General features: G+C 37.5%; 2 protein-coding genes across 5 annotated transcripts; both read left to right on the top strand.

Moving 5' to 3' along the window:
• Nucleotides 1-11,107: 11,107 nt before the first annotated feature.
• LOC113763164 (serine/arginine-rich splicing factor SR34A) lies at nt 11,108-16,497 on the top strand. Of its 3 annotated transcripts, none has more exons than XM_027306901.1 (15): nt 11,108-11,205; nt 11,321-11,425; nt 12,546-12,809; nt 12,980-13,106; nt 13,978-14,043; nt 14,167-14,241; nt 14,326-14,467; nt 14,573-14,619; nt 14,703-14,760; nt 14,846-14,895; nt 14,978-15,034; nt 15,602-15,681; nt 15,759-15,830; nt 15,929-15,965; nt 16,083-16,497. In XM_027306901.1, exons 4-15 carry the CDS (start codon nt 13,020-13,022, stop codon nt 16,101-16,103), a joined length of 792 nt encoding a protein of 263 aa, XP_027162702.1. In that variant the 5' UTR covers nt 11,108-11,205; nt 11,321-11,425; nt 12,546-12,809; nt 12,980-13,019; the 3' UTR covers nt 16,104-16,497. The 3 variants fall into 3 exon arrangements, with proteins under 3 accessions (XP_027162702.1, XP_027162701.1, XP_027162700.1); XM_027306900.1 differs by lacking the exon at nt 12,546-12,809 and adding an exon at nt 12,444-12,482; XM_027306899.1 differs by lacking the exon at nt 12,546-12,809.
• Nucleotides 16,498-19,681: 3,184 nt separating this feature from the next.
• LOC113761649 (60S acidic ribosomal protein P1) lies at nt 19,682-20,732 on the top strand. Of its 2 annotated transcripts, none has more exons than XM_027304724.1 (4): nt 19,682-19,799; nt 19,904-19,997; nt 20,115-20,333; nt 20,468-20,732. In XM_027304724.1, exons 2-4 carry the CDS (start codon nt 19,929-19,931, stop codon nt 20,519-20,521), a joined length of 342 nt encoding a protein of 113 aa, XP_027160525.1. In that variant the 5' UTR covers nt 19,682-19,799; nt 19,904-19,928; the 3' UTR covers nt 20,522-20,732. The 2 variants fall into 2 exon arrangements, with proteins under 2 accessions (XP_027160525.1, XP_027160524.1); XM_027304723.1 differs by having other exon boundaries at nt 19,683-19,802.
• The last annotated feature ends 5,319 nt before the right edge of the window (nt 20,733-26,051 follow it).

The following is a 26,051-nucleotide window of genomic DNA, read 5'->3' as shown; positions in this document are numbered from 1 at the left end:
ATGTTTATTGTTACTACTACGATGGATGGATGATTTTTTCTTTGGGTGAAAATGGATGGATGATTGAATGACAGACAGACGCATGATTCATGCGCACATCCCATCATCTGCTGTGGCCTTTGCTATATATAATGTATGCACCTGACGTTGCGCACCCAAGCCCTACCCTCTCTCTGTCTTTGCTTTCACCATTCATCTCCGTGATTCTAACTTAATATGGATATGGCACCCAGGTTATATTCTTTTATTGTGCCCCTCTGGGCAGCTTAGTTGGTCACGGGAGCCTTCTTAGGCACCGTTGTCCATTCTCCCTCATCAGGGATCGAGTTCCAGTGATTATCGATTCGAGGGGATGGGGCCTCTCCTCTCGGATTTCAGGAAAATTAGTCGGATCCGGCTTACCTGAAACCTGGATGCCCCTTGAGTAGACGAAAAAATATATATATATATTCTTGTATTGTGTTTTATAGCAGCGCTTTTAGGTAATCTTTCTTTTCTTTTCTTTTTCACAGCGTCCAAATTAGTAGTAGTTTAAATTAGCACCCACCGCACGGTCTTAAGAAACCACATAATTGTCCATTCAAGCTGCAAATAAAAAGTCAAAGAGGAAAGTCACGTTCATAACAACAGAACAGACCATTGAAATAAAAATTTTCTTTTCTTTTCTTTTCAGTAGAACCCATGAATGAGGCGTTAATTTGGAGCGTCAATCTACAGTTATATATTGGCACATTGGCCTTCCCAACAAGCAAAATAAGTGGGTACAATGAGAGTGAAGATTTTACAATCAAGTTCACAAAGCACATGCAGCAGAGACATGGCTCAGGAATACTTAGACCGGCTCAAACTCCAAGCCATCATTGAAAGGACAAGTCAAATGGTTGAACTCATCTCGACCCTCTGTTAAATTACTACTTTTTTTTTTGTACTATTTGGTATTTTTACATGTGTTTCGTCATTTGATCATTAGTTAAAGCATCTTGCACACTCACTTGTACTAGAGTATCATTTTGCGGGAATCAGATTCAATTAATATCCAAGTAAAAATAAGTAAAACGTGAACAGTGCAGCGTATGTGTGTGTATGTATATATATATATGTATGTATATATACATGCTCATACATCATCGTTTTTTTAATCTGAAACAGCTAGTACCGACTTGAAAAAGCAATTCTCATGGAGCTAGTCCGTCGACGACACATACCCTCTTGGAAAGGACTACTGCTCACTTAATTTGATCACTTGTGATTTCTGGAGTACATTTATTTTTATTTTTTTTTGGGAGGGGGAGGGGAGGGATAAACTGGGATTACAAGATAGTCTAATTTGTTGCAGCCACCTTAAGAAATAAACCCAACAAGAAAAGAAAAAAAAAGGTTTTTTTGTTTTTTGATGCAGAACGAAAAAAACAAGGATACAAGACTTGGAATGAATTCAATAACCCGTCCGTCGTCTATGGTACCGAAAGAAAAGATACAAAAAAAAAAAAAAAGATTATTAACAGTAGTAACATTAACAACAAATACATACGCAGTTGCAGAGGTATATCCGGGGCATGGTACTATAGTATATGTAAATGTGTGATGCAGAACAGAAGTGGGGTGGTCGCATGTCAGCTGGGGTTGGAGCCAGGCATGGATTCGGACGGGGGCGACACGTGTAAGGAGGTTATTAATAGGTGTCGAATAAAAACAAATTCCGAAGGCATATATATAGTATAGGGATAGATGCAATTATTGCCAGGATGCGCCAAGGCCCTAGTGAAGTAGAAAGTACTAGAAAGGGCGGACCAGTCTTTACTGTTTACTCTCTTGAGTGTTGATGGTGGTTGTGCGCGTTGCGAGTGGAGTGGTGGCAGGTGGCATGGACATTGGTTACTCCCTCCCGCGGCCGCGGCCTGTGCCTGGGCCTCAGCCTCCCCTCACTTATTGAATTTGAGATGAGAATGAGAAAAAAGTATTCTTCTCATCATCATCCTGCTGCTGCTGCCTGCTGCCTGCTGCCTGCTGCTGCTGGTGGCTGATGGCCGATGGCCGATGGTGAAGTAGATGTTAGCTTTGCCAACTACTCGCTAGTACGAACGTACGCCCACACATCCACCCACTTACCAGTTACCACTGCTGCCCTGCCAAGTTTTACGGACCCCGCTGCTCTTTGACTTCCACGTGTTACAACACTCCTTGCCCACTCTGCCGCATCTACCGTTGGGCCCCCCCAGCCCTCATTAAATTTTCGCTATTCTTTATTCTTTTTCTTTTCCCCCGCCTTAGTGTCGGAAAATAAACGAATCCGATCAATCGTATGTTTAAGTATCATTAATTGGAACTTGTTCGCCCCTACCGTCGTTCATTCCACCATTCATACGTACCTATATCTATATCTGCAAACGGGAAAATCGCCAATTTAGTCCCTAAACTTTATTTTTCTGTCGATTTAGTCCCTATACATTATTTATAGTCAATTTAATCCCTAAACTTATATTTCGGTTCCAATCAAGGAGTTTCGCGGCAGCGCCACCGCATAATTTCCGTCAGTTTCCCAATCGAGCAACAAGAAGGGGTATTTTAGGAACTTCAATTCTAAAGCCTTGACCAAAATTAAAAAAAGGTGCAAACTCCACTGAAGCATTCCGCCTACAAAATTAAAAAAAGGTGCAATCTCCACTGAAGCAATCCGCCTGCAAAACAAATCATTCGCCACTAAAGCATTGCCCCCACTCCACCGTGAAATTGCTTCAGTAAACCCCCATGACGGGCAATTTTCGACAATTTGTTTCTAGGATTATATCCTCTGTAAACCCCCACTATCCAATTTCAAATTGACATCGTCACTACTACAACCATAGCTATTTCTCCAATGATTCTAATTCCGGATGGTCACGGTCGGCGTCGTGGTAGTGACTCCATTGGCAGAGCCATAGCTGTTCCGCCGGAGAAGAAGTTGGTTTGGATCAGACCTGGGATCAAAATAATCGAATGGTTGAATATCCTTAGCCCTTGATTTGATGGATTGGGACATGAAAGCGGAATCATGGTAGGAGTCAGGAAGAAAGATTCAAAGGGCGAGAGAAGTCAAGGGGTCTATGTGGATGTCCTGGGTGGCAACTCCGTCGGTGAATGAAGGATTGGCGGCGGCGATGGACTCCTCACGAGGATGAGAGGTGACTCCAAAGGATGAGCTGAGGCCATCATCGGCTTGAGGGTTTTGCATTTGGTTCTGCTGCATTGGTCCTTGCTTTGAAAATCCACCGCATAATTCCGCCGCATTGGGTTTTGCGGGAGATTTGGATTTTGGGTGGGTATTTCTCCATTGAATTGGGTTTTGGGTCTTTCGGGAGATTTGCATTTGGTTCTGCGGCATAATTTCCATCGCCAATTCTTTCGGGAGATTATGCCGCATTTGAAAAGCAAGGACCAAATTCAGACTCATTGGATTTTGAGAACTCAATTGAATTTGGTTTGAGCTCAATTCAGAATCTGATGGAAACTCAATTGGATTGAATTGAGCTGTAGATTCGAAACTCCAATTCACAACATCCAAGTGAAGTCAAGAATTGAATCTTGAGTTATGAGAAACGGCAAGATTGCACCTTTTTTTAATTTTGGTTAAGGCTTTAGAATGGAAGTTCCTAAAATACCCCTTCTTGTTGCTCGATTGGGAAACTGACGGAAATTATGTGGTGGCGCCGCCGCAAAACTCCTTGATTGGAACCGAAATATAAGTTTAGGAATTAAATTGGCTATAAATAATGTATAGGGACTAAATCGACAGAAAAATAAAGTTTAGGGACTAAATTGGCGATTTTCCCTCTGCAAACTACAATCGCGTTTTAGTCGCGCTTCTTCAAAATTATATGATTTGCAAATTATCTCCATTTCTTCATGTACGCTTGGGTACGGCCCCGCAGGGACTGAGCCCAACTCAATCTTTGGTTGGAAGAGAGAATTATAGCGCAACACAATCTTTCTCTTTTTTAAGCTAAAACGGAACGTCATAAGCGACCGCCACGCCAAATTGCTTAAATGGGATACACATACACCCGATCGAGCATCATCCAGAGTTTCACCGTCGCCCCTTTTAGTGTTCAGGAATAAGACTGCAAATGAATCGAATCGCTTGCGAGTCAAAACTCAAGTCGAGTTCGATCAATATTAAATTCGACTCGAGCTCGAACTGGCCAAATCGAATTCGAATTCGAACTCGAGTTTAAAATATTAAGTTCGTTAACTCGTGAGCTCTAATATATATATATTTTATTTTATTTTATTTTTTAATAGTAAAATTACACATATATTTCTAATATTTTATTATTTATTAAGAAAAAATAATTATTTGTTGTTTTTATTAGAATAATTTTCAGAAACTTGAGCTAACGAGCTGCTCACGAGTCAAAAATTCGAGCTACATTACGAGTTGACAATTCGAGCTGCTTGCGAGTGAGAAATCAAGCTACAGTTCACGAATCTTATCGACTCGAGTTCGAGCTTGACTTTTCCTTAGTCGAGTAGAACTTGAACTCAATTTTCTTGGCACGTCGAGCTCGAGCCTACCTGTTATTAAATCGAGCTCGACTCAATAAATCTATAACTCGACTCGGCTCGTTTACAGTCCCATTTAGGAGTGCGCTTACCAAAAAAAAAAGGCCAAAATTTTTAAACTTGAGATGGATCCAACAATTAGTAGAAGTAGAACCATAAAAGCTACTTGACATTTTTACCCCGTCCCCGTCACCTACACGCAAAATACCAAAAATATATCAGCACTTGAAATTATTATAGTGGCAGTTAGCAAGGAATTTGCTTATTTTATTTTACTTAAGAAATCATTCTCTCATACGAGCATGCTATTGAGTAGGAACGTAGGATATAATAATCAAATTATTTTATAAATTGGGCTGCTCGTCTTGTGGGGCCTCCAAGCAACCTAGCTCTTCCTCAGCATGGTAGGGCCTTGCGGGTTTGTTTGGGACACTAATTATCTAGCAAATGTTCAATGTTTTAAAAATCGGACCGTTAATTGAACCGGTGAAGTGAAAGGGTCGAGGTTCAACCGGTCAAACCTAGGGATGGCAACGGGGCAGGGTTGGGGTGGGGGAGGGGTCCCCCACCCCCCGCCCCGTTGCCTATTAATTCCCCCGACCCCTGCCCCGTCCCCCGCCTCCCACTCCCCCCGCCCCGCCCCGCTTCCCCCGCGGGGTTAATAAAATTGTTCTCGCGGGGTTAATAAAATTTTATTATAGTTAAATTTTAATAAATAATCAAGTACTAAAATATCAACACAGCATCAAGTTATTATTCATTGTAATTTTACAATTGAAACTCATAAAAACAATCAAACAAAAGTTATTTGAATACAATCCAACATGATGAAATAAATACAACTAAAATAGTCAAGTTTTCACTTTTGGTACAAATACAATCATTAATTCATTATTGTGTTTGTGCTTTTTTTTGAGAAAAAAGTGTTATTCTATTAAGTTTAATTAGAAATTTAGTATAAATGTATTAGTAAATTTAGTATAACTAATTAATAGATTCTATTAGTAGACATGTCTAATTATTCATATAATTGATAATATCAATTATATTACATACATTAATATACATTATATAATACATCTAACTAATAATATCATTATCATAAGTTTATAACTAATTAAATTACATATTATATATATTTATTTATATATATACTTTTTTTTTTGCGGGTGGCGGGGCGGGGGAGTATACACCCGCCCCCATTGCCATCCCTAGTCGGACCGGTTCAACCTCGGTTCAATGAATTTTTTTTAAAATAATTTATATAAATATATATATGTACAAAATAAGACATGTAATGGACTAATTTAATACTTTATATGATGAAAAGTTTACTATTTTTTAATAACTTGGATTTTTAAAAATAAATTTTTTAAATTATAAGTTAAAACAAGTAAATTTCATTTCAATTTCAATTATATCTAAATCCAACCCAAAAATATCACAATATTTTGAAATTATACAAAATTCACGTCTATGAGAATTTAAATATTATGAACTTAAATTTTAATTTACGTTTTGGGATTTAGATATTGCAATTTAAAAAAGAAAATTTGGAGTTCGAAGGAAGTCAAGAAAATCGAAAATAGAAATGTAAACTTGATAAAAAACAAAAAATGAGATAAAAGTGAGTGGTTGTGGCATTAAATAATTTGGGTTAAAAAAATAATTCTTTTTTAACTTTTTTCAATTTAATGGACAAAAACAAAATTAAAAGATGGAAGAAAACATCAATAAATTAAAAATAAAGAGGTTTGATTAAAAAGGGAGTGACAAAAGAAAAGAGGATAGAGAGTTGAAAATTAAAAAGAAATAGCCATGAGAAAATGAGATTTTGTAAGAAAAATGGAAAAAAGAAATATGAGTGTTTGCTTTATATAAATAAGTTATCAAAAAAACTAATACGATGTGATGGTGCAACGGTTAATACATTGGTCTTCTATTACAAAGGTCTTGAGTTTGAATCTTGATAGCTACATTTTGCAAAAAAAAAAGAGGAAGGTTGAAAACCGGTTCAACAGCGATTTTTACGGTTCGACCGGTTCTTGACCGATTTTCTGAAAAAGTCAACTATGACATTGAATCGAACCGGAGCCATGACCGGTTCGCGGTTCAACCGGTCGATCCGGTTGATCCGGTCCGGTTTTCAAAACATTGCAAATGTTGGTGCATGGTTTCCTATGGATGTTTTGCTCGGTTCAAAGCTACTAAAGTATAATTTATGATGCTGCTTATCTATACTATCATATACATATATATATGTATGTATGTATAAAGGAAGAGGCGGCTTTTGGTATAAATAAAAATGTATCACTTTATATATACTTCATAAACTATCATTTGTAGTTGCCCACTATCAATATAATTTTCTTTCAAGTAACATGTATTTTTTCTTATTCTAATTTTAATTTATTTAATAAATCTTAATTTTCATTGGCAACTATCAATTGTGGTTACAAATTACTACTAAATTACTATTCTTTAAATTTTCAACATATGTTTTATCAGAATATAAAGCCAGTTTTGTTAAAAACAATTTCAATAAAACTCAAAAAAGTTTTACAAATATTTTCCTTATTAGTTGCACTCCATCAATCTACTGCTCTAGCAGTCTACCTTGGCCGTTGATCGAAAAAAAGCAGGAGTTGTTGTGGGGAAATTTTCGAAAAAAGATCTAATCTAAACTAAATACTGGCTTATTAATAGATATCCCAGGCAAGTAAATATAGCCAATGGCCTTTTTCCTTTGCTACAAAAATGGAAAAACCATACAAGGGGCATCTTTGGGGCAAGCTCTGCCCAGGGGATTAGTTCGGTGATTCCCGGATACCCTTCATACCATAAAAAAAAATTTAAAAAAAATAATGGACCTTTTTCTACCATTTCAAACTAAAAGGACGAGTGCAATAGGTCAACTCATGCATGGCTCGGAGCAGGAGCTGTAAATGAAGTAATGAAGACGCAAACACCTTTGTGATTTATGAATCTCAATCAGCAACGCATTGGTTTTTTGTCAACCCATCGCAGAACAACCCCCCCCCCCCGGCCCCGCTATTCTTGTCTTCAGTCAACGGGATGGCGGTGTTCACCGTCTGGCTGATCCCAAGGTTAACGTTTGAGAACAAATGTCTCAAGTTCATTATCAAATATTATGAAAATTTTAAAATAAATTACTTTCTAAAATCCGATAACTGAATAACAGCCTAATCAGCCTAATGAAAATTTTAACAGTAAATCATTATGCTGTATCTGTCAATAACTAAACTAACCGAATACCAGGAGTAGTACTAGCTTAATGTGTAAACTGTGGGGTCAATGCCCAATATACATCAGCCAAAAAAAATTTTTTTTTTGGGGTTTAATGGGTATGTGAACTTCGGGTATTGGGTGAATCCAATATTTAAAGTCACAAAAGAAAATGGCAGGTTGAACTAATTGAGGTCAAGTATAGTTTGATGTTAAATAAAAGATTTTCTTAAACTAACCAAATATTAATTGAACTTTAAGTAACCAAACAATTGTAATCCATTGATGAACATCTCGTCAGTATAATATATATATATATATGTATGTGTGTGTGAAACAAATAGACCCGAATCCCCTCCCAAAGCAACAAATCTCTTGTCTCAGAAAGAGAATAAAATGATGGCCTTGTTTGACAGACAAATTTTTTGTCAAGTTTATTTGCTACAAGTTTTTTAAAAACTTTAACTACAGTAATCTTAAAAATCTTTTTAAAATTTTTAAACTATACATTTCAAAATATTTAAAAAAATACACTTGAAAAATTTTTTTAAAAACTTTTACAATAACCTACAGTAGAATTTTAAATAAACACCCAAAAAATTCACTTACCAAACAGGCCGATATTTTATTTCACCTTTAAAAATTGATAGTTTGGCAAATGGAGAAGCTAATACACCGTGAACCATCGAAACTACTGCGGTGGTCGTCATCTAGTGTCTACCAGCCGGTTGTGGAATCAGGGTCACTGAAAAATGATGCAGAGGAGCAATGATGGTGGGCGTAAAGTTACCAATGGCCACTTCGACTAATCACGCCCCATTAAACATTGGACACCAACATTTTCGTCCCCATTACTGCCGAAAAAAAAAAGGTTGGTAACTGGAGTACCGAGGCTGCGGCCACCGTTATGCTCCAGGCTCCATGTCAGTTCTTCTTTCCCAAAATGGGAAAAAAAATAGTAAAAATGGAAAGGTGCTCATCCGTCCTTGCGATTCCTGACCTTACCCGCCGCCACCAACGGAAAAATGTCTTATCAATTTATTTTTCATTTTGTTTTGGTGGGGTCCAGAAACCTGTCACGAATCTGAATCTGAGCGTACAATGCTCAAAAAGCAGCAGGCAGCCGATCTCAGGCACGAACTGCTTGTTGGTCGTAGTTCTTCAGTCGTTTAATGGCTTCTTGGACCTACTCCCATTATCCCTCTCACTACGCAAGCCATCTTTTTTTTTTCCCCCCCTTTTTTGTGTAGCAATTTTAAACGGTGTACGGGTACCGCCTTTTCCTTTTGTTCTGATGAAGACGATGGCCTATTAGCACACAACAATCAGTAGCAAAACAACAGGGCAATTTCCTGCTAAGCATGCCATCGTATATTGTACCGTTAACTGGAAATACAACAGATTTTTACTAAGTAGAAACCGTTGGTGCATCCTAAACAGGTGATTTCCGGATGGTTGGACCGAGTTGAGGGAATTCATCTGTCAAATCTACACAGTGTACGGGAATTTGTCCTCCGATCCTAGTTCGACGATTAAGTCAGTTTGGGTATCCAATTACAAACTAAAAGCAATGGATAAAGAATATCTAGTATGTGTGTATATGCGTATCTTTCCTATAGATGAAAAGGTATTTATAGTAGACAATATGGTGGGAAGAATGATGAACTCCAATTTCCGTGGACTTTAAGCTGATAGTGTCAGAGTTAGACCTAATGAAAGGGACATGACAATGGTCATGTCATTCTATCATGTAGAATCAGTTTTTCCAATGGGATATCAGATGTTAGGGCGAAGATGAGAGATCGAGCTGACGTGAAATCACTTCGGGGCGACGGAGGCCGGCCCTATGGGGTGAGGCAATGAGCCGAGGTGGCGCGTGACTCGTGAAAGTCACCTCACCCAATCGCAAAATTGGGGAGGGACGAGATGAACGGCCTCATATCCTTATATAATCTATCAAGGTAAATACAAATTTTTGTAAATCCTTTACTTCCCAAATGAGTTTTTCCCCCTCTTTTTTCTTGTCTCCCCGCGTGAGGTTTATTTATGCCAAAAATAATTAAATCTTAATAATGCTGGAAAAAGCACTTTACCTTTTGTGCCACGAAGCGGCTTCAGCTCCTTCAGTGAAGGTGACTTCCGCTCCTTCAATTACAATCCAGGCAACATGTAACATACAGATCTTCCACGAAAACTAGTCGAGCATGAAATTAAACTTTTTGCATATAAGGCCTACCAAAAAAAGAATGGGAAAAAACCAATTATGCCCTCGTACATTGAATGCTTTCATTTAGCAATTTCTTTTATTTTGCTTAAATATTTTTATATTTTTCGAGAAAAATATTTAATCATAGTAAATTAACATAAGACATTAAAAAAGTGTGCATCTAGTAAAAATTATTCTATGTAAATACCATTTTTATTGATAATTCTTTATTGTTCAATAATAGTAAATAAATAATAGAAATTAATGATTTACTTTCAATTTTCTTTATTTTTATTCTTTATCCTTATCAATAATTATTCTGAGCGAGAAGTTTCAAATGCATGACCTCTTATTTACATTCTCTTCTCCCGTATCATCCAATCTATCTCATCCCCGAATATAAGAAGTTAAAAGATCAATTATAGTAAAAATAATTTATCAAATTTAAAATTTGTCAACAATTCGCTATTAGTGTCATAAAAATAAGTATATTTAATTTATTTTTTTATTTTGTTAATACTAAAACCTAACGTATCACTTGGAAATTACAGAACGTTTGTAGTCTCAAGGATAGAGCTGTTAAGTCAATCGAGTAGCTCGAAAGCTCGTTAGAGCTCGACTCGTTAAGGCTCGAGCTCGAAACATGCTTGTTTAGTTAACGAGCCGAGTAAGCTCGGCTCGTTTGATACTCGAGTAGCTCGTTAGAGCTCGTTAATGAAGGGCATATTTGTCATTTTAGAAATCAAAATTATAAAAATTAAAAATTATAGATTTTTATTAAGGTTAATTTGCACGAACTCGAGCTCGAGCTCGTGAAGCTCGACTCGTTTGTGATAAACGAGTCAAGCTCGAGCTCGAGCTCGAGCCACATGTACATTTAACGAGTCGAGTTCGAACACATTTTAAAGTTCGTTTTCCTAACGAGCTCGAGTAGAGCTCGGCTCGAATTAAACTCGAGTCGAGCTCGGCAGCCAAGTACTCGGCTCGATTAACAGCTCTACAAGTCAAGGATAATAAAAATCAGGCCTAAACCTCAGTACCTCACAAGGTCAAGTGGGGTAGGCGCCTTTGGGCCTTCCAAGGTCCACACCAAACCAATCGTTGGGTGAGTTATATAGGGGAAAAAATGCGAGCAATTGGATTAGTCTCAACTGCAGGCATTTTCCCCTCGGATTCCGGCCGCATTTCAAATTTCAATCCGAAAATCGGCACAGGTGCGAACTCTGCCTCGCACCTCCTAAATTCTGTCTCGTGTTTTCTCTTTCTCTTCTTCATTTTTCTAATGTGATATAGACTTTCAAGTCCTTGTTTCTTTGTTCACTTAACTAGAGGGAGAGAGCTGAAGAAACCCTAGGTCCATCATTGTATTCTGCTACTGTTCAAGAAGCTCCAAATTGCCGTGGCGTCCTTTTTTTCTGCTCGCTCTTAGCTCTGGTATGTTGTTGGATTTGCCTATATTTTTACCTTTTAATTTTACCTAAAGTCTACTCGGCAGTCTTGTATGCGGTGAATAATTGCCAGTTTACCAGTATGAATCATCGACTATTCTTCGGTGGGGTTTAGATAATTAATGTCTATCGTGATTTTAACTCTGGAGTTTATTGTGGAGAAGGGGGGGGGGGGGGGTGGCGGAGGGTGGAGAGGGAGGTGCAGCAAAGAAATCTGGAAGCCGTGGATGTCTGAATAATCTGTAACCAAAGGCTCTTAGTTTGCCTCTTTCTCTATAGAGATCTTGCCTATCACCTTCACCTTTTTTCCCTTCTTCATTCTAGACTGTTGCGTGCAGTTTTTAGGAAGCAAGTTCTACGCTGAATTTTTTGAAATTATTATTGTTTTTAAGTTTAATCCAGTCTTCTATCGCTGGTCAGTTGTAGTTATTATCTTTTTGTCCAAAATGATTTTGGGACTTCATGTTTATTGAGTTCATCTCATTCACTTGTGTATACATCATCTGCCAATAAAACGTTAACCCTCTTTTCTGAGCATCTTATGCAATCTGTATTTGGTAATACTAAATAACATTTTTTTCCGTAGTCCTTTTTATGATAATATGGTGAGAATGGACAATAGGTTTGGGGAGTTATGATGCTAGATTATCTGTTGGTTCATGTGTTGAATGTGTATCAGGCTATAATTGGCCTTCTGCTGATGCATGGAATTATGTTCAATTTTGAGTTGCCAAACCTCTTCTCAAACGTTTTGGAACCTATTGTTCAAGCCAGAAATTTTACAATTTTAACCTTGTTGTTACTTTTTAGTTTGTAATACAATGAATCATGTTAACCTAGTTTCATGTCAGATCTAAATTTTTCATTCATCAGGTTGCTTCCATGCTCATCTTTTGTAAACTTTAAGAAAACGAGGAGAATGATATTAACACACCACAGGCAATTTAATTGCAGTCAATTCATGTCAATGCAAATTACTGAGGGGTAATTTACATATTTTCCAGGGTCATATTCTTCAGTGCAGTTAAATAGATCTGAGCAAGGTAATGCATTGGTATATGGAAATCTTATTTCATCTTATGACATACATGCTTTGTTTATGATAGATGTCAAGCGCTTGGACAAATATGAGCTTTGGAATCATACATAGGGATGTAGATTGGGAGTGGGAGGAGTCAGGGTGGACTTGTGTGTATTTATATAAAATTGGAGGTTCTTGCTCAATCTCTGAAGAGCTATACAACTGCAAAAATTTTAGAGAGGATGAGGAGACAAATTTTATTTGGAATATATTATTGCTTTGGAGCATCTTGGAGCATATGAGCAATGGAGCTTGTGGAGCACCGCTCACCGCAAGGATTGCTCTCTTGGTTTGCTTCATAGTTTTTTGTTCTGATTTTTTATTCTTTTATTGTGAAGTTGACTAAATGATGTTAATAACATACCTTAGAAACCTTTATTTAGGTTGTTTTTTCAGAATTGTGCCTCTGTTGTGTTTTTTGGATCTTGAGTTTTAACTTTCTATTATGCAATATTGCAGCTGAGACCAGATTGCTGAATAACTTCTGTGGGAACTGAAGATGAGTGGCCGTTTTTCTCGCACGATCTATGTGGGTAACCTGCCCTCAGATATAAAAGAATGGGAAGTTGAAGATCTTTTCTATAAGGTGTGAGTTAGCATCTTTTTAATTGACAATGATCTTAATTACTATTTCTCTAAAGGTTGTGCTATTGCACCATCGTTCAATTGGTTTTCTTTATTTTGCTCTTCTTTTTCAAAATCTTCCCAGAACATTCACCTTTCTAATTTCCTCCTAAAGTGAAATCAAACAGATTCTTTTGGACTACAATCAGTTTATTATGAGTTAATGTTTAATAATCGAATGCTTGAAAATCATTTCAGTGAATTCTGAGTCAATCTGTAGCACACAACTATCATGTATATCTCTGGTGGCAATGATAGTGACGAGAAGCTTCAGTTGTTATGCCAGGAATATTGCATAGTGGCTATAGCATTAGCAATCTAGTGTTTTTTATAGGAGAACAAAAGTTTTATGTGTCAAAATTATCGAACTAGTATTTAGCAGAATTTTCAAAACTCAGTAAATTTTTGTCCATTGAATCCTTTGTTTATTCAACATGAGTGTGCAGTTCAAGTAAACCATATGGTTATCATTGCAGTTCTCTCAGTTATTGATGATTTTTACACTTTTTTCCTTTTTTTTTTTTTTTAAGTCTGGTCGGGGGGGGGGATGGGGAAGTCTGGCAAGTAACCAAACTGGAGTTTTATACATTTCTTCCAATTTTCTATTTTCTGCTGGTGGCAAATGTGCCTGACGCCACTCAATCTATGTTACTACTTTCCTTAGCCTTTGGCATGCTTATTTTTATGCTTACTCTCTTCATGCTCTCACTTTTGAAGGTAAGATCAAATGGGAGTTTCGTTTTAATCGGTTCAATTTTCAAATGTCTCCTATGTGCTGTAAGGCTTGAAATGCTGCTTGATCACCTAGTGCATTTTCTGCTTTATTTCTGCAGTATGGCCGCATATTAGATATTGAATTGAAGATTCCACCTCGTCCTCCTTGCTACTGTTTTGTTGAGGTATGAATTAACTTTTTGTCTATTTTAGTCACTCTCTCTCTATGATGTTTAACTTGGTTACATTACTAGTCTTGCAGTTTTATGTGGATTTTGTGATTCACATGGATAAATTATTTGATGTAGTTTGAGAATGCCCGTGATGCAGAAGATGCTATTAGGGGTCGAGATGGATATAACTTTGACGGCTGTAGATTGAGGGTAAGAATAGTTGGTTCTCTTTAACCACTTTTTTATGCAGTTCATTGTCGTCTCTGTAGTTGACTTGTTATGGGCGCAAAATAGGTAGAGCTTGCACATGGGGGTAGAGGACCATCATCTTCAAGTGATCGACGCAGTGGCTATGGTGGTGGTGGTGGTGGTGGTGGTGGTGGTAGTGGTGGTGGAGGAGGTCGCTATGGTATTTCTCGGCATTCAGAATTTCGAGGTGCTTTTGCTACATGAATTTTTCGTTCTTTTTTGGTTGCACAATGTGGAATTCTTCTTTTAATGTCGTGGAATCTGTGCATTAATATTGTTTGCCTTTGGTCAGTTATCGTTCGTGGGCTTCCATCATCTGCTTCTTGGCAAGATTTGAAGGTAAGAAAGTGCATCAGACTTCATAATTGTTGGTTCTAGTGCTTGGGAAGGTGTGGTAGCAACTCTGCCTGGAATTGTTTCAGGATCATATGCGGAAAGCTGGGGATGTGTGCTTTGCAGAAGTTTCTCGTGATGGGGAGGGTACTACTTGATATACTCTTCCATCTTGTCTCTTGGTATAAGTTGGCATTAAATTTACTCTTTTGCATACTTTTGTTGCCTGCAGGAACTTTTGGCTTGGTTGACTACACTAATTATGAGGACATGAAATATGCTGTAAGCTATTATATGACTCATAGGTGCTTATATGCTTTTCCAAATGATTTAATTTGGGAACTTCAATTTTTTTCCCCTCCAGATTCGGAAACTTGATGACAGCGAGTTCAGAAATCCTTGGACAAGAACTTATATCCGGGTATATATGATAATATGTGCATCCATAGTTTGCAATGAAGGTGTCTGCATTCTTCGTGTTTTATTGACAGCATTTTAGTACTACTACTGATTTTGTTGTACTTGCTTTATATGTTACATATGTGAGCACACTTGCACATGCACGCGTATGTGTTGTCTTGCAAGTTTTCTTTTCCTTATTCTGTATTGGGATCTTACCTTTAGTCTAATCTAGTAATGTGTGAATCCACTAACAGTAGATACCTTGTTATATTCCTTGAAGGAAGTATGAGTATTACCACATCTGTAGTTTATCCTTCTTCATTGTAATTTCTTACCCTGCTTAAACCTGTAAATATAGTATTTTCCTATTTTGCTATTTGGTTTTTTGGTAAAAAATGCTTTGGTAATCTTGCTGCTTGCTTGATGAGACAATATGGATGTGAATTTTTTTCATCCTGAGTGATTGCAGTCATGTGGATTAAATGGCAAAAATGTAGATTTAATATGTCTGAATGGTGAATGTTTCCTTATTTCTCTGTCATTAATATATATTTTTGGATTCTCGTCCCAATTTTTTTCCATAAAGGTAAAGGAGTACAAAGGCAGTCCATCACGAAGCCGAAGTAGGAGTCGCAGTAGAAGCAGGTCTCCTAGAAGGAACAGGAGGTATTAACTTTAGTGGTTATCTTGGATTTATTTAGCCAGTGCTTCCGTACCTTCAATAAAGATGTTTCTATCTGCAGCAAATCGCTGGAGCGATCTGCTTCTAGATCGCCATCAAAGTCTAGATCTGCTTCTCCTGTCAAGTCTTCAAGGTGTGTGTTGCTTGTTCTGCTAATCTGCTGTTTCCGTCTTCCACACTACTTTTCATGTTTACTGACACTCAGGCAAACATTTTTGTTCAAATTTGCAGAGCTAAATCAAGGTCAAGGTCTGCATCCCCTCACCCGGTGAGCAAATCTGTTGCTCTGGTGGTTTGTGTGGTTAAAATTCTCGAGTTTGGTGTAGAATATTAAAGCAGAAGTGTCCCTTCTTTATCTAATTAACTTTAATTCATCCAATGACAGGCACGCTCTGGTAGTGGCTGATTACATTGTCACCTATGCTAGTCTGCTTGCTGGGAGAGTGTGGAGGTTTGTCTTAGATGGATTCAAGTGGACAGGAAAGTGGATGACATCCTTCAAAGGAAACCTTCTAATGACTAAACTATATGTCTCATGTCTCATTGGCTTCGTTGGTCTTATTAAGTATGCTTTATATTCATCTGAGAAAGAATTTAATATTTATGCATTTGGTGCTTAGATGTGACATATGAGGATGACTGCATAGGTTCTGTTGGTGTCCTCGGTAGTGTTGATTTGATAGTTTTTGAATGTTGGATGTCTCCTTGGATATTCCTTTATGAGTTTTATTCTACTTGCCCTCGTTGAATCACTAGTCATGATGCGTCTGTTTTTAGTAATTTTAGTGTCTTTGCTTTCATCATGGGTTACTTATGTCGGTTTAGCTTTCATCATGGTTTTGCCATATTAATTTTTGCTGCTTTTAGAGTTCAGAGGGGCAAGAGTCCAAATTCTTGAACTTCCCTTGTTTCTGCTTTCTGGGCACTCTGCAGAACGCCTTGGTGCTCGTCAGAGTTGCATGTTGAGGTTGAATGGCGGTTATGTGTATGCCCTGATGTTGGATGTGATTATGTAATTAGTCTTCCAGCTCCAAAAAAAAAAAAAAAATCAAAAAGTTATTCCAGATTTTGCTTACCTGATGATGATAATAATTTTAAAAAATATGTAATGCACTTTGCACCCTAGTGAGCAAAGACTCGTATTATAGTTTAATTAGTCAAATTTTCGTTTCTCGAAAGAAGAAGGAGCAAAGACTCGTATTATATTCATATAATACTACGTGTTTGTATGTATAATTCAAAAAGAAATTGTATTTTGTACATTTTAAAATATTTTAAAAAATAGTCATATGTTGCAATTAACTTTGTAAAATTTACAAGTGTAAAAGTGAAAAATTTTTAATAAATTTAGTGTCTTATATGCGAGGATGATTATATTTCAATTTTTGAAAAAAATTTTAAAATTTGAGTAGGAGAACGAGAGAATGACTTATCTGCCTAGTGACATATAACATAATTTTGTAAATTTATACATAAAAGTGGTAATGTCTTGTACACAAGGATAAGACTTAAAATTTGTAAATATATGTACATATAATATCTTGTATTATATCCGTTTCGTATTTTATCAACTATGCTTTGCACCTTTCGACTGTTAAATTTATCCTCCATAGAACTTATGGCCTGGAGTCCGAACAACATTTATCGCGGTCGCTCATTTCGCATGCTTGCCCGGTCGGGTTATTGATGCGCTGTGCCTGTAAGTCATAGCAAGTAACTCAAACTCTACTCAAAAAATGAGTGGCTCAACTCGATTTTATCGAATTCAATCAACTCGATTTTAGCAAGTAATCTACTCGAGTAGTAACTTGAGTCAAGCCTAAGCTCCAAAATAATAAGCTCAATTATGCAAGCTTAATCGCACATATGTATTAAATATATTAAATATGTTTTTTGTATTTATAATACTACTTTTTTTCCATCTGCTGCTGTCACTATTTCTTCTTCACGAGTACGACAAAAAGAAAAAAAAATTCTCCTTTTTCTTCTTTGACTATTTCTCCCCCTTATGCAGACCGTATGCCCCCTCTTTCTTTCCATATTCTTTATCTTCATGTTTGATGGCTTCTTTAATCAATTCTTTTTTTTTTTTTTGGCTAGTTCCCAAAACTTCGGTTTCTTGGATCTTGTATCCCAAAGTGATAAGTCTGATTGTTGAAGGCTACAAGATTGAAGCTTTATTTGCTTTTTCAGCTTCGCTGTTTTGGGGATCATCGAATGAAGACCGTATTTGATTTGATTTCTGTTTTGTCTTTGGATATTTGCGTTGTATTATTTGCTTTATAGTTCACAGATTTGCGTTGGATATTTGCGTTGTATTTCTGTTCATGGTATTTGTTTTATGAATTTTTTGAATTATGATTCTTGAAATCATAGATTTTGGTTTTGGATTTGAAATCATTCCATCGGAGTTCCATTTAGCTTGGAAACTGGTTTGACATTAGTTTTGAGGGGGGAAAAAAAAAGAAATTGGATGCTCAATTGAGCTCAAGTACGAGCTCGAGTCATACACGAGTCAAGCTCAGGTCTATGGTGAGAGTTTTAGAGTCAAACTCGAGCTTGAGCATATGGGTATTTGAGTTTGGTTTAACTCGGTTGTATCTCTACCTATCTTTATGACCCTAAAACAAAAAGAACAAAAAAGGGTTAATTGCACTTTGCACCCCAACTATTCTTGTATTATATTTTTGCGACCTTAGCTATTCGTTTTAGCACTTTTTTTCACAAAGAAAAATTCAGCACTTGATTACGTTCAACTTGTAATTTATTGCACAATTTAAAAACCAAATCATCCCTAATGGGAAAAAAAAATTATGACCAAGACATCCTCAATTTCATAGCTAACTTCCTAAAATACCTTGACCCTAAAGAATTTAAGAAAAAGCTATTCACTCATACGATCTCTTGATTTTTCATAGGAAATCTTGATCTCTCTCAAAAGTTTGCTTCTTTATCTATCTGAAAATTTAGGCTCTTGCAAAAGGCAATTTTTAAAATAAAAAGAAAAACAAAAAATACCGAATTGATGAACAAATAAACCAACTATTGCCAATGTATGTTTTTCTGTACCTTTTATTTTAGTAGAGTAAAACAGTATCCTTAATTTTAGATCTCCACGTAATTTCCTTCCCGGAATATCTCATATCCTTGTTTGATTGCTCGTTTGAAGGAAAAAAAAAAAAAAACTTTTGGAATCAGTTTAGCGTTATTTAGCAAAACTTATAAGTACGTATGCATGTGGGAGTGGACTCAAATGGAAAGGCCTGGGTTGACTATTTCTTTTTTCTTTTTCTTTTTCTTTTTTGGATTTTTGTAAGAGGTACACTATGAACACTTGTTAACATACTTACATTCTATTTAACTTACCATGTATATACGCATACCAACAATTACTACTTTTTCTTCCAGCTATACACTTTTCCTAATTAATCCTCTCACATTTATACGCTTTACCTAATTAATCCTAATATTTCTAAAAATCTAACACCTGAAATATACTTTAGCGGTGCCCATAGGGTACCTGCTTTAATATCCATGCAAGAAATATAGACGGTAATATGTGGTCCTTTGACTTTATTTTTGTGTTTGCGTTAGCCTTCTACTACTATTTCAATAATTACTAGTTGTGTGCCATCCCTTTTATGATTAATAATTACCACTTGGTCGTACTCGGTAGGTTTTCCATCCAAAAAAATGAGAAAACGATTTTGTTGCTGCGTGTATGATAGGCCTTATAAGCCATATATATACCCATTCCGCCGTCATGTTCTGCAGGTATATTTTACTTCAGTTGTCATAATTAATCGCTTGCATTTGCCCCTTGGAATTTTAGCATTCTTTTGCATTTTTTTAATGTGCTTTAGTGTGTGTGTGTGTGTCACAGCTATTTCTTTTGCAATGGGCCCATGGTTAAAGGAGTACAAAGGTTAGCCCGCTTTGAAGTAGGCCCAATGGTTAAAAGGAGCCCGTATCTCTCAAGACTGCCCATCTCTTGAATTGTGGTGTGCCCTAATTGCGATACTATAAACGTCCCGAACTCGGCGAATCACCGCACCACCTAAACCCAACGGCCTAACCCCCGGTCCCCGTCCGCAGTCGTCAGGTGGTGAGCAGAGAAAATTAATAAACCCTTTGCTTCCGCCATTTTGGGTCGTTTGTTTTGTTTCGATTAATTCTTGAATTTTCATTCTCGTACGTTCTCTGCAGATCAATTTTATCATCAGGGAAAAAGATGTCGGTCGGAGAGCTCGGCTGCACCTACGCTTCTTTGATTCTCCACGACGATGGCATTCCTGTCACTGTAACCTTTCTTTTCTTTTATTCTCTTCTCTTCATTCGACATTGGTTTTTTCGGGTTTTTTTTTCGGATGTGTTATTCTGTGAGCTTTATTTTAATTGTTAGTGCGTTTTTTCACAGGCAGAGAAGATTGCTACATTGGTGAAGGCTGCGAATTTAACCGTGGAATCCTACTGGCCTAGTCTCTTTGCCAAGCTCTGCGAGAAGAGGAACATCGATGATCTTATCGTCAACGTTGGCTGTGGCGGCGGTGGTGCTGCCCCTGCCGCCGTTGCCGCTTCTGCCGGCGCTGGTGGTGCTGCCCCTGCCGCCGCTGCTCCCGCCGCAGAGGAGAAGAAGGTACCTTTATTTTGTACTATTTGTTGCCTATGTGTAGTTTTAACTTTATCAAAACCGATAGCAGTAGTACACTGTAGTCGTACTCATAGGGAGCAAAATTGACGATATTAAATGGGCAAATGTCATTTTTTCAGGAGGAGCCCAAGGAAGAGAGTGATGATGATATGGGATTCAGCTTGTTTGATTAGGTGTTTCTCAAGCTTATTCTCTTAGAAGAAAAGAATTAGGATCAACCAGTTGGAAGTTTTTTGGTATACTTTTATGTTATTTAAAGATGATTCTGATTTACTTTTATGATGTCAGTTACTGATCGGATAACTATGATGCAAAAAGTGTTCTATATTTTCATCCATTGAAGCATTTTCTTTTGTGATTATATTTGGGATGGTTTTCGTTGTTCCAGTTGGGTGTTGACCTCGTGGAATGTTCCCTTCTTTCTTGCTAATTGCTTCTTGTCTTATAGCATAAAATGCAACTTATTTCCACTTATTATCATGCCCTGAAACAACTGTTCAAAGTAGTTTCCTAATCTTCCATGTTGTTGAGATTAATTGTCGAACTATGCAACATCTTAGTGATGCTACCGTTGGACTTGTATTGTGGACTAGATTTTCACACCCATGATTTTCTCGCATTCTGTCATTTTATTTGTTTTACCGGAATTCACTTATTATTTCTCGCATTCTGTCATTATATTGGCCTTTGTTTTACCCGAATTCACTTGTATTGTGGACTAGATTTTCACGCCCATGCTACCGTTGGATTTGTTTTACCGTTGGACTTAGTTTATCTGCAATTGTGACTTTATTATTTGCTGGCTTCTTTTGCAAACTTTCCACCCTATTACTTTTTACCAAGCTGCTTAGAACTGTATGCAGCTCATTTTTCCTGGGAAGTGGGTTATAAAATTGCTTTTTTAGTATGTTTTATGCTCTTCATTGAACCATTATTTAATGGACCAGAAATGAACTTTCCCAAGAAATAAAACACGGTTTACTTGAACTTGGGCATGGACCAAGTAGACAAGTCCCTGCAGTAATTCTGTTGGTTTAGTTGATTTTTTTTATTGTTTAGCAAACAAACATAGTGGATGTGATCACCTTTTCATTACGATTTTTTATTTCAATTCTATATTCTTCCTGGCCCTCCTTAGTGATTGATGATGGCTTTTGTGACCCCTTTGCGGTTTTCTTGAGGAGATGCAGTTTCATTCCTTTCGTCATTTAAGGGGATTTCTTCGGCTATGTGAAAGTTGTGGGGGCTAGTATGATAGCGTTTAACCAAGATCTTTCTCTTGATAAGATGCCTGCACTAGCGTCATTACATGATTGTCAAACTGAAAACCTTAGCATAAGGGCATCATCATGGTTTTGTGGCCATGTTTAGGGCAAATGAAAACTCATTGATCGCAGTCCACCATATTGAAACTTCACCTAGTGAGAAGAGACTGAATATATTGGTTTTCTTTAAGAAGCGAGATTTTTAGCACATATTGTGAATCTGTGGTATTAATAGCCAAAGCCTGTGTGTGGTGGTGATTGTGGGATTGAAGTGGATGTACCTGAAGAAGAGATGGGCTCAGACTAAACTTCTTACAGTGAATATCGGATTCACCAGGTAATGGTGGTCTCGTCTTGCAACGTTACTTGATGAGAGGAGGGATTCGCTGTGTATGTTTGTACCAAACAAGCATCAAGTACCCTACCCTTCTCTCAGGTGTCTCTGGTTTATTCGTGTTTTAAAAAAAAATAAAAACTCCTGTATTGCAACCATGGTTTAACTGTAGCACAACTGGACCGATGTTTTTCTGGAAAATAATTGAATATCTTCCGGTATTTCTACCGTGATTTGACTGAAGCACAATGCGACTGAGGTATGAGAGTTTGAAGTTGGTTAAGTAAGCGCCTTGCGTTAGAAAAAAGAGTCGGTTGTTTCAGACGCTGCGTAGTTGGGAAGGATGTATCAGAATGAAATTATCGCCAAATGAACCGAGTTTTATAGGGTTTGAGCGATCAGTTGCAGCAGTGATGAAATTATTATTCTTGCTACCTTTACACAGTCTTTTAACTTTGGACGAGAGATGTGTCCCATGGAGAGTCCTCGAATGTTCTTGTTGAGAGAGAGAGAGGATTTGAGATTCCAAATGTTGTCATAGTAGTAGTAGATATTAGAGGATTGTCAAGCTTTTGTTGTGGATCGACGGACCAGTGTTGAATCGCTATCACCTCAACTTCCGGACCATCTGTAGGAAAATAATGCGAAAAGAAACCTGTGGTTTGCGTGAAATCACTCTACTAATCCATTCGGATGGGTCCTTCGCAGGAATTTTCCATGCGAAAAATTAGAGAGGTAATTCAGCTGTAAGTCACCACTAAAAATGACCTCCCGTGAATCACCACCACTAATTCGGATGGGCTCTTCTTGTGTTAGCTTTTGTTTGTATATATTACATAAACACAGGAGCAGTTGTCAATTCGTAGGCCAAATGAAAAATGTATATAAGTAAGTAGTAGTAGTAGTATTTCATTTTTTTTTAAGTGAAATAAATATTTGCAAGTGTGACTTGATTTTAAGCAAACATGGTTGAAAGAAAATGTAAAATCGCTCCGAACAGAAATTAGCAAGTGGCGTCAAATAGTGGGCTGCGTGCAGAGCAAGCAAGTGGGGGGGCGGGAACGGAGGGCCAGGTCAGTGGTGAGTGGTCACGAACGCCGGCCGGACAACGCGACTTTGACCTCCGTGTTTGACTCGGACTCGGTGCTTCTACTGCAAGTGGTGCCTTTCTTGCTACTGCCAGGCAATGGTCGGTTGGATTGTTTATTTTAAATAAATAATTCTTCTTTCTATTAGTAGAGCAGGTATTAATTTTGAGATAAACTAGTAAAAATCAAATCCAATTATTCAATTAATATAATAGTTGTAGTCCGGACTCATCGAAGATGCGATGGAAAGCACGGTGAGGTCCCGCATCCGTTTTGACTCAGGATCATAGAATTCTACTATCCGAATCATGATCCTATTGATCTTATTAATTTAAGGTTAATTTTTGATGAATCATTAGCCATGATCCGGATTGTAGATGGTAAATCGGGATCTAACAATTATGGAAAGAATCAAATTGCTCATCCACTGTCTGAATATTGAATATATATGTATATATATATATATATATATATTTTTAAATAAAAACATCAGCCAAAGAAAACTAGCCACGTCCCGCCTGTCAAAACAGAAAATAAAGAAAGTATACAACCATGACAAAGGGTTCTCCAGTTGGTTGGAGCGCTTTCCAGACTCGCTGTTGATTGAATTTTGACTTGGCACGCGCAAAGTTCTTTGCCATTAGACAAACTTGGGAACAAAGAAACTTCCCATTCTTCGTCGCCTCGGGGGTCTAAGTTCAGGGTTCCGGATAGTTCTCTCTCATCACTAACAGTTGAAGTACCTTTTCCGTGTCTGCATATATAAACCACCTCTCTCCCCTGTTTTCTTCACAACCGCATCCACACACAAACCAATTCCTCCAAAGTCAGCAGAATTAAAACTCTCTCTCTCCGCTCTTTCCCTTTGTTGCAGTCCTCTTTTTATTAGTCTTGCTCCCAAACCCAAAAAAAAAAAAATTGCCAAGAAGAAGATAGCATAAGCATAATCAAAGTCATGTTGATGTCTTTATTCAGTTCTTTTGATGCCCTTTGTGCCGAATCCTTCGGCCAAAAGTCATGGGCACCCGGTGCTTCTAAAAGCCACCATCAACAACAAGAAGAAGGGTCAGGGTCAGGGTCTCCTCTTGTTCTTTCCTCCGAGCGCAAGGCGGCAGGCCTAGTGTCACTTGATGATGCTGGCGGCAAGAACAAAGGCAAACAAGGAAATATGCCGTCATCCCCTGAGGCCAACAAGTCTGGTGATCGTCATCGTCCGTTGCAGCAGAAAAGGAGACCAAGGTTCGCCGTGGAATTGGATGGGGTGCACTGTTTCGAAACCATCATCCCCTATTAATCGATTATTGATTTTACTTTGTGGTAGTGGCAGAAACAGATTTTGATTCTTTATCCGATCCCCTTCATTTTAAGTGCGTATAGATGTTGTCAATTTGATATACCACTAGTCTGAGCATTCTTTGTTTTTCCTTTTCTTTTCAAGAATCAATGGAGTTGCTGCTGTTTTTTCGTTCTTCGATTTCCTGTTGCGGATTGTCTTTACTGTTGCATATACTATTACTGATCTTCTTTTGCTGCTCCTGAACCAATATGATGAGAGACTGCCGAAAGAAGCAACTTATATTAACCCACGACGTTCAAAATACAACAGCAGGGGAGACACCCTTAAGCTTACCCACAAAAACTATTTTTGTAATTTTTAAGAGTTTTTGATATGCGTTTGGTCGCTAATTCTTTAGAGGGGGTTGCGTTGCCAGAGTGAATCTCAAACTCAGTACTCTACCCTTTTAAGCTCGTTGGCTTTCTTTAGTCTCACATATGATGATATCAGGCTCTCTCTCTTCTGTAAGGAAAAAGTCATCTGTGGTTGCTGCTACAAAGCCAACTAATCGAACCTTACCCTTTTAACATTTGCTGAAGAGAGGTGGTAAATCGCTTTTAGCAATATATAAGACACATCCCAACTAAACGTTTAAACTGCTTGTACCTGAGGAGTGAAGGAAGGATAATCCCCTGGACGAAAGCCCAAAACAAAACCCCCTTTCTTTTCTTTCTTTCTTTCTTCCTCTCCCTTGGCTTGGGTAGAGCCCTCTTTAGTTAGTGATTATAACTCCATTTTTGTTTGTATTATTTTTTTGTTGTGGCATCTGAAATTTGATACGTCACATTAAAGGTCGAAATAATTCAGGAACTTCTTTCACGTGGAAATCAGGGGATCTCTTCTTTATTCCTGGAAAAAGAATTGGAGTGCCGGAGAGAAAACGTGATATACTAGTACAACAAGATGATGTATAGAGATATAGACTGAAAATAAAGTGAAGAAAGAAATTGACAGTACTCTATTTGGGTACGGCAAGCAAAAACTTGGATGGATCTGCTCTAATAGATTTAACGGTCCAAATTTCGTCACATTTTTATTGTGCATATAATACTTGAATCAGTGAAGTTGGTAATTCAAAATTTGATGGATCTCGTCCAATGCACCATGTTGATGGATCTCGTAAATAAATTAGATCTACCCAAATTTCTGCCTTTGATCATCTTATAACTGGAAGTTGGTCCGTGAAGAGATAAATGTGGGAGAGGTGGGTGTGGTTGGCATTCGACACATGTTTTAGGTATTATTTCACATGCTCTTATAAAGTGTATCTATTAGACACTCGTTAAAATCAACTAAATGTTAGGAAGATGAGATTAATCAAAGAATGTGTATAAATGTAAAGAAGCATAATAATAATTATTATTATTATGCGCGCGTATATATATATATATATATAATAAATTGAGTGGAATTGATGTCTTAAACGAGTGTCTGTTGGAGGTACCGTGAGAAAAAAAACCCATTATCATCACTAATGAGGAAACGTGGGGACAACATAATAATAAGCCTTATCCTTTCCTTCTCCATTTTCCAAACCAATCCCGCCCAAGACGTCATCTTTTTTTTCATCCGAAGAGAAGGAAGCTTGAAAAATGATCGATGTTTCAATTTGCAAGTAATTTAAGGTTGTCTCAGTCCTAATAAGGAGGATGCGTTTTGCACTTGCAAACATTTGGAGAA

This window comes from Coffea eugenioides, chromosome 2 (assembly GCF_003713205.1).
Source record: "Coffea eugenioides isolate CCC68of chromosome 2, Ceug_1.0, whole genome shotgun sequence".
Lineage (NCBI taxonomy): Eukaryota > Viridiplantae > Streptophyta > Magnoliopsida > Gentianales > Rubiaceae > Coffea > Coffea eugenioides.
Note: the sequence above shows the minus strand (reverse complement) of the source record. Positions and strands in the feature narration are given on the sequence as shown.

Coding starts and splice junctions, on each gene's coding strand:
- LOC113761649 (XM_027304724.1), top strand. CDS start 19,929: ATGTCGGTCGGAGAGCTCGGCTGCACCTACGCTTCTTTGATTCTCCAC. Junction 19,998..20,114: donor ACGATGGCATTCCTGTCACT/GTAACCTTTCTT, acceptor GTTTTTTCACAG/GCAGAGAAGATTGCTACATT. Junction 20,334..20,467: donor CCGCCGCAGAGGAGAAGAAG/GTACCTTTATTT, acceptor TCATTTTTTCAG/GAGGAGCCCAAGGAAGAGAG.
- LOC113763164 (XM_027306899.1), top strand. CDS start 13,020: ATGAGTGGCCGTTTTTCTCGCACGATCTATGTGGGTAACCTGCCCTCA. Junction 14,044..14,166: donor CTTGCTACTGTTTTGTTGAG/GTATGAATTAAC, acceptor TATTTGATGTAG/TTTGAGAATGCCCGTGATGC. Junction 14,761..14,845: donor AGTTTCTCGTGATGGGGAGG/GTACTACTTGAT, acceptor TGTTGCCTGCAG/GAACTTTTGGCTTGGTTGAC.